This window comes from Protobothrops mucrosquamatus, unplaced genomic scaffold (assembly GCF_001527695.2).
Source record: "Protobothrops mucrosquamatus isolate PMUCROS unplaced genomic scaffold, P.Mucros_1.0 scaffold1333, whole genome shotgun sequence".
Lineage (NCBI taxonomy): Eukaryota > Metazoa > Chordata > Lepidosauria > Squamata > Viperidae > Protobothrops > Protobothrops mucrosquamatus.
The window spans coordinates 336,538-344,181 of NW_015387531.1; the positions used below are offsets into that span (position 1 = coordinate 336,538).

Below are 7,644 nucleotides of genomic sequence, written 5' to 3' on the forward strand. Positions count from 1 at the left end.
TATTTGCAAGACCGCCTCCTACCAAATATCTCCCTTCGACCAGTCCGCTCCCACAGAGAGGGCCTCCTTAGGGTACCGTCGGCCAGCCAATGCCGGCTGGCGACCCCCAGGGGGAGAGCCTTCTCTGTGGCAGCTCCTGCCCTCTGGAATGACCTGCCCCCCGACCTACGTACAATTGCGGACCTGCGCCTCTTCCGCCAAGCCCTGAAAACTCATCTGTTCCATGCGGCCGGCCTGGTGTAGTTTTGATTGGGTTTTGTTAGGGGTTTTATATTTTAGAGCAGGCTTTTATGTAATATTTACCGTGATTTTTATTATTGCCTGTTCACCGCCCTGAGTCCCGTAAGGGAGATAGGGCGGTATATAAATTTAAATAATAAATAAATAAATAAATACATTCTATGGTGAAATTTGGAAATTGCACCATCGTTGATTGTCTATTATTGCTAGCATGGGGTCCTGAAAATAAAGCTTTGTTGGAAAAGAATTGCAACTGAAAAAAAATAATTCTGGAACAAGTAATTTCATATACATGTAGACCTAAGTACATTGTGCCTTGGTACTCAACTGTTTTTATCAAAATTGATACTCAATGCATTTTGACATGAAAATTTTGTCCCTGAACTCATTGTTTGTTTGGTACTCAATGAAAAAGCTAGAATGTGTTGTTGTCAGCTGCCTTTGACTCAGTACATTATACCTTATGGGGAAAAAAATGTTTGGTACTCATCATATCTCCCAGAACCAATTAGTGATGAGTATCAAGATACCACTGTATATTTTTTTGCAGTTTTCCATTGTAGGTTTTGCTGTAGATGCCAAGAAAATGATACAGTTATTCTGTCCTCTTTTCCAATTGTCCATGTTCTCCTTTGCCTGTTCGGTTATATTTGTTAATCCTCCCCTGAAATAGGAAATTAATTCCTATTTTCTTATAGTCTTTCTATTTGGGTTGGTTTTGGGATTCAGGCAGTGGAAGGTGGGTTGTGGATTTTAATTAATTGGATTTTAATTAATTTTAATACATTTTTCATAGCACTTTTAAAAACCTGTTTTTTCATACTTAGAATTAATTCGAACATTCTTCTATTACCCTCATTATCTCTCTTAAGCTCTTGATAATGAAGTAACATAATGGGAACAGAGTTTAAAAGTAGAAAATTGTGGTCAGTCCAAATCTGTCTCCCCATATGTCTTTCAGTACTGGAAAAAAAAACATAACAAATCTAAAAAAATATTATATATACCAAATCTTTAAAAAAAACATCCCCAAAAACCTTGCCAAACAATAAACATTCAGACAAATCTGAATCTGTTTGTCTAGGTGTATTTAAAAAGGACCCAGCTTCTAAAATTTTATATCTATCTGTCTGTCTGTCTGTCTGTCTGTCTGTCTGTCTGTCTGTCTGCCTGCCTGCCTGCCTGCCTGCCTGCCTGCCTGCCTGCCTGCCTGCCTGCCTGCCTGCCTGCATATATAAAATTTAAAATTATAATTAAAATTATATTATTTATTTATAATATAACTTTCGTAAAAAGCACAATATTATTATGCCAATTTTATGCCTTCTCCACCCAAGGACAAATAAGAGACAATGGCAGAATTCATTTTGCTACTGTCCAGGTTACAGTGAAGTTTGCTTTGGCAGGCTAAGGTATTTTTTTTATCTAAACAGAAATCCCTGTTTTGTTTTGTTTTGAACGGATCCTTAAGGAGGATCTGAGGTAATTCCAAATGAACGTATGTAGAGAGCTATAGAACGTACTTCTAGCAAGCTTTGCAAAAGGAGACCATTAAAGAACATCATTCTGCATCTTTTCAGATAGGTTGGATATATGGACTGGAAACCTAATCCAGGTGGAATTCATCATCTTAGGAAAACAAATACAGGAAGTCCTTGACTTATGGCCACATTTGAGCCCAAAATTTATGTTGCTAAGTGAAACACTTGTTAAATGAATTTTGCCTCATTTTACAACCTTTCTTGCCACAGTTGTTAAGTGAATCACTGCAGTTGTTAAGTTAGTAACATGGCCGTTAAGAGAATCTGGCTTCCCCGTTGACTTTGCTTGTCTGAAAGATGCAAAAGGAGATCACATGATCCCAGGACGCTGCAACCGTCATAAATATGAACCAGTTGCCAAGCATCTGAATTTTGATCACGTGACCGTGGGGATGCTGCAACGGTCGTAAGTGTGAAAAACGGTCGTAAGTCATTTTTTTCAGTGCCGTTGTTAACTCTGAACGGTCACTAAATGAACTGTTATAAGTCGAGGACTACTTTACTGGAATACCAGTATTTATTTTAGCAATTTAGCAACCTCATTCTGGGATTGAATAGCTTCACCTAATCTGGAATTGGGTATAGATAGGATAGAAAGAGATTTGATGCATTCTACTCTTTTTTTTCTTTTTCTTTTTCTCTTTCTTTTACATAAGGGAGTAGACTTATAAATAGGAGAGGGCAAGCAGGTTTTTGTACCAGGCTCAGAAAAAATCTGCAGGCAGAATGTCACATTAATGGACCAGACTGGAATTAATTCAACACAAAATGAGGGTAGGGAACAGTGGTTCTAATTAGTCTTGGCCGGTGTCTGGAATTTCGGGAGGCAAAGTTAAGCCCCTGACTTAATTCCTCTTCTGCATTCTCACGGTATTCTGAAAAACAAGAGTGTGTGCTTCTGGTGTCGATGGAGACGACCCATAGAAGGGGAGTAGGGGAGTAGGAAGAGTGAGCAAAGGCATCTAAAAGAAACAGGAGAGATCGGAAAAGGGATTTCAAAACACCAAGGTGCAAATAGCACCATCTGTGTTGGGCTTTCCGAAATCCATGCCTTATCTTTTCTACTCCCATTTCCTTTTTCTCTTGCAACTTTGGTCTCCCAGAGGTTCTTTCCGAAATGATGGCCCATGTTTAGGAAGAATTAAATGTCTTAGGGTTCAGGTGTAATAAAGCAAGAATCTTCTGGTGAGATTGCAGGCAAATCAGATGGCCTCGAGAAACAGGTCAGAATAAATCAGAATAAATCAGAGGCTGGGCTCATTCCACGATAGCAGATCAGTGCCCAAAGGATGGAGTTTGTAAAGGGGGATGAAGGCAGAGAGCAGAAGGCAGCCTAGCCCCAAAGATATTTTAACTAACCAAGGTCACAGAAAGTGAAAAAAAGAGGGACTCTTTGTATAGGTAGTCCTCGACTTACCACCAAAATTGAGCCCAAGATTTCTGTTGATAAGTGAGACAGTTAAGTGAATTCTGCCCCATTTTAGGACCTTTCCTGCCACAGCTGTTAAGTGGATCACTGCAGTTGTTAAGTTAGTAACACAACTGTAAAATGAATCTGGCTTTTGCATTGACTTTGCTTGACAGAAGGGCTACAAAAGGGAAATCACATGACCCCAGGTCACGGCAACCATCATAAATATGAACCAGTTGCCAAGCATCCAAATTTTAATCCTATGACCATGGGGATGCTGCAATGGTCATACGTGTGACTGTCATGTTTTTCAGGGCCGTTGTAACTTTGAACGGTCACTACATAAATGGCTGTAAGTCGAGAACTACCTGTATTTTACATAGAAGGAAAATTTTGGAGTGGCCTTCAAAAATCAGCGTTGACTCCTAGCGAGTGCCTGCTCTAGATTCTGCATTGGTCCCTACATCTTCTGAGCAAGATTTTCCGAAGTGTTTTGCGTTTGCCCTTTTCTTTACAGGGCTGAGAGTGTGTGGCTAGCTTGAGGACATCCAGCTGGATTTGTGCTTAAGATGGAGTTTGAACTCCCAATTTCTAGTTTGGCGCCTTAACCACAACGCCAAACTGGCTCTGTCTGTAAGGCAATATTGTTCGATATTATTTCTGCCTTCTTCTGTTCCTGATCTTGCTAGTGTACACTGATCAACATGTCAATACTTCTTCAATTTGTGCTCATTGATGGGAGGAGGAACAGGCCTGTCTTCTGGAAGTATTCAGAAGACCATATCCATGGTTATGAAACTGTGGAATAAGGGACAATATCAGCATGGGCCTCCAAGCATTTTTGGAACAAAAGCTGCATATGTCTCCATAAGAATATTAGAAGTTGCCTTTACGCTAAGCCAGACTGTTGGCCATTCAGCCTAATGCTGTCAGTCTCAACTGGCAGCCATTTTCCAGTTTCTGAGCTTCGTGCAAGAGTTTACTATAGGTGCTAACCACTGAACCTGGGAACATTTGCATGCAAATCTGATGTTTTGCCACTAAATTATAAATTGTACACAAAGAATCTCTGTATGCAGTTTGGATCGCTTCCAAACAACATCAGATATGATGTTCACAAAAGCAGAAGCACTTTGCACTGAACAAACAAAAGCAAGCAAGCAAGCAAACAATCACTTCAGAGAAATGAGTATCTGCCATTCAAAGGATTGAGACATGCAGTTCCTGTGCATAGATATGGTGTGAATGTGGGGCTGGTCCCAGTTTGGTCTGCAATTGCCACATGTAGTGAAACCTCTGTTGGGAAAACAATATCTCCCATCTGTTAAGATTTCCTAGGTCCTGGATTAGTTCCAGACATCCAATTAGAGTGGTGATTGGCTCCTTTCAACAAGAACCAAACAGATCACAATCCTGGGTTGTATAAACAGAGGCGCAGAATCAAGATCACGCAAAGTATTAGTAACACTTTACAAAGCCCTTGTAAGACCACACCTGGAATACTGCCGCCAATTTTGGTCACCATATCACAAAGAAGATGTTGAGAGTTTGGAAAAAATTCAGAGAAGGGCAACTAAGATGATCAAAGGCCTGGAGGCGAAAACATACAAAGAACGGCTGCGGGAGTTGGGTCTGGCTAGTCTAAAGAAAAGAATAGGGGAGACGTGATAGCAGTGTTCCAGTATCTGAGGGGCTGCCACAAGGCAGAGGGGGGTCAGGTTGTTCACCAGAGCACCAGAGGGAAGGATGAGAAACAATGGTTGGAAACTGGTCAAGGAGAGAATCAACCTGGAATTAAGGAGAAAGTTCCTGACAGTGAGGACAATTAACCAGTGAAACAGCTTGCCTCCAGAAATCGTGGGTGCTCCATCACTGGAATCTTTTAAGAAGAGATACTAGACAATGTCTGAAATGGTATAGGGTTTCCTGCCTGAGCAGGGGGCTGGACTAGAAGACCTCCAAGGTCTATTCTATTCTATTCTATTCTATTCTATTCCTGACCAAGCTGGGACTTTACTTGGACAATCTCATCATAGCCAATCAAACCTTCCTTGATTCTGGACTTGACCTTCCTTAGTTGTGAGTCCTGAATCTCATTGCAGCTGTGTCAATGGGAAGTTCCAGATTCTTAATTTTTCTGGTGAGGAGGAGAAAACCTTTTGCCAGAAGCCTGAAGCCAGCAAGTATGGATCAACAAGAATAGACCAGTTCTCTCCAACTGGATGCTTTTCAGAAATGATGAATTATGCTTCACATCATCTCAAAACTGTATTGGACTACAGATTCAGATCAGGTTTTGTTCAGGATAGTCTTTGGACTTCACAGCTGAGCCTACCTACTAAGCATTCTTCACCATCATGTCTGTTGCTGGGTATCTAAGCTTCTTCCTTCTGCCTTCTCACTTTCAACCAGCCACACCAACAAGGATCAATCATCGAGAAAGTGGCATCTTCTTGCCATCCAAATACAAACATACAACAAAATCATATGAACCTAGATTTCCATCCCTGCAATAATAATAATAATAATAATAATAATAATAAAACTTCAAGGCAGCCCAAGATAAAAGTTGTGCCAAAAGGCACGAAGGTGAGGCTGACATCTTCAAGATGGTGGTTTATAATATGCAGAGGTGAGAGCTATTACTTTCCACAGCCTTTTCTTCCTGAAGTCTCCTGCTTTTTGCTTGCCCGTGAGGCACCTTTAGTGGTGTTTTCAGCAGCAGAGTTTTTCTTTACAGTGGAAATAAAACTCTTAGAAACTAATATAATGCTGCACTCAGGCACCGAGCGCTCTTTCAGAAATTATAGCCCGGTGTCATATTGGCAAAATGCTCAGCTGGAGACCAAAGGATGGTGTACAGTCTAGCTTATGGCCTCTCCAGCTGCAGGGGGACAATTTGCCCTGAATAAAGTTTGTTTTGTCCCAAATCCTTGGTTTTTACAGTTCTGTCTTTGCTTGTCTCCATGTTTGGGTCCTTTCCCCACCCCCATTTTCCAAAGTGGCGTGGTATTATTTCAGCCTCTGTGGGATCCAGGTTGTGGGTGCCTATTGGTCATTTGGATTTCATACAACGCTATGTAATATATGAAACAATAGTATATTTATCCATTCTGGCTTTTCTGCTGAGCACCTACCCCATATCACTTGAGCTTCTTATATTACGATTTAGAGAAAAGAACATTATCCCGACTACTTATTCTACTTCTATTGTTCTTCAAAAAGAAGATCCCAGAGCATTGTAAAACAGCATATAATTCCCCCTCTTTTCTAAAACTAAGTAGGTCTGGATTCAGTGCTGGGATGGAATGCCAGATGTGAGGACGTGAGTTGTATGACAGAAAGAATGTGGGCTGAAATCTCCAAGAAGAAGGCATCTGAACAAAGGCAGTTCTCAACTTACAACCAGTGGTGGGATTCAGCCAGTTCGCACCAGTTCGGCAGAACCGGTAGCTAATTTTTTCTTGCCCAGGCCCAGAATGGACTTTCGGAAGCGGCATCCACACAGAGAACCGGTTGTTCATGTATTTGAATCCCACCACTGCTTACAGCCACTAATTTAGTGGCTGTTCAGTATGACAACAGCACTGAAAAAAGTGACTTACCACTGGTCCTTACCACTTACAAGGGTTACAGCATCCCCACAATCACATGGTCGAATTTGGGTGCTTGGCCACTGGCAATTGGCATGTATTTACAATGGTTGAATCCTGAGGTCATGCCATTTGTGACAAACAACAGTGATAAAAAAGGTTGTAAAACCAGGCCCAAGTCACTTAGCAAAACTGCGTTGCTTAGCAACAAAAACTGTGGTCGTAAGTGGAGGACTACCTATACTTCATTCAAAAGCTCCTGGTGGCAAACTCTGTAAACCCAAACTATCTTTGCTTGCTCCCTTCCAGGTGTCAGATCTGCTTACCTTGGAATAGGTTGCTCCATTGATGACTTCTCCCCTCCTCATCCAGATGATAGACGCTGCTGGTTTGGCATTGTCAGCATGACAGGTAAGATTCAGGGGGTCACCAGCTCGCAGACTGATGATCGGTCCTCCAATGATGATTGGATCATCCGGAGGTACTGTGAAGGAAACAGAGTATGATGAGATTCAGGAGCATCAAAATAAATTATAATAGAATATCAGAATAACAAAGTTGGAAGGGACCTTGGAGGTCTTATAGTCCAACTCCCCTGCTCTGGTAGGAGACCCTATACCATTTCAGACAAGTGCCTGTCCAGTCTCTCCTTAAAAGCCTCCAGTGATGGAGCACTCACAACTTCTGAAAGCAAGCTGTTCTATTAATTAATTGTTCTAACTGTCAAGAAATTTGTCCTTAGTTCCATCCATTGCTCCTTGTCCTGCCTTCAGGAGAATAGGTTGAGCCCCCTCTTTGTGGTGAAAATGATTCACCAAATCAGCAATCCTGCTAGGAAACACAAAGGTCCCCCAAACAA

General features: G+C 41.5%; 1 protein-coding gene across 1 annotated transcript in view; it reads right to left on the reverse strand.

Moving 5' to 3' along the window:
- KIRREL3 (kirre like nephrin family adhesion molecule 3) overlaps positions 1 to 7,269 on the reverse strand; it is a gene marked incomplete at its 5' end in the record, with an annotated part of 152,255 nt that extends 144,986 nt beyond the window's left edge. Inside the window, one exon of the mRNA XM_015821452.1 lies at positions 7,112 to 7,269. Coding sequence (XP_015676938.1) covers positions 7,112 to 7,269 — 158 coding nt within the window. The remainder of the gene's footprint in view (positions 1 to 7,111) is intronic.
- Between the last annotated feature and the right edge of the window lie 375 nt (positions 7,270 to 7,644).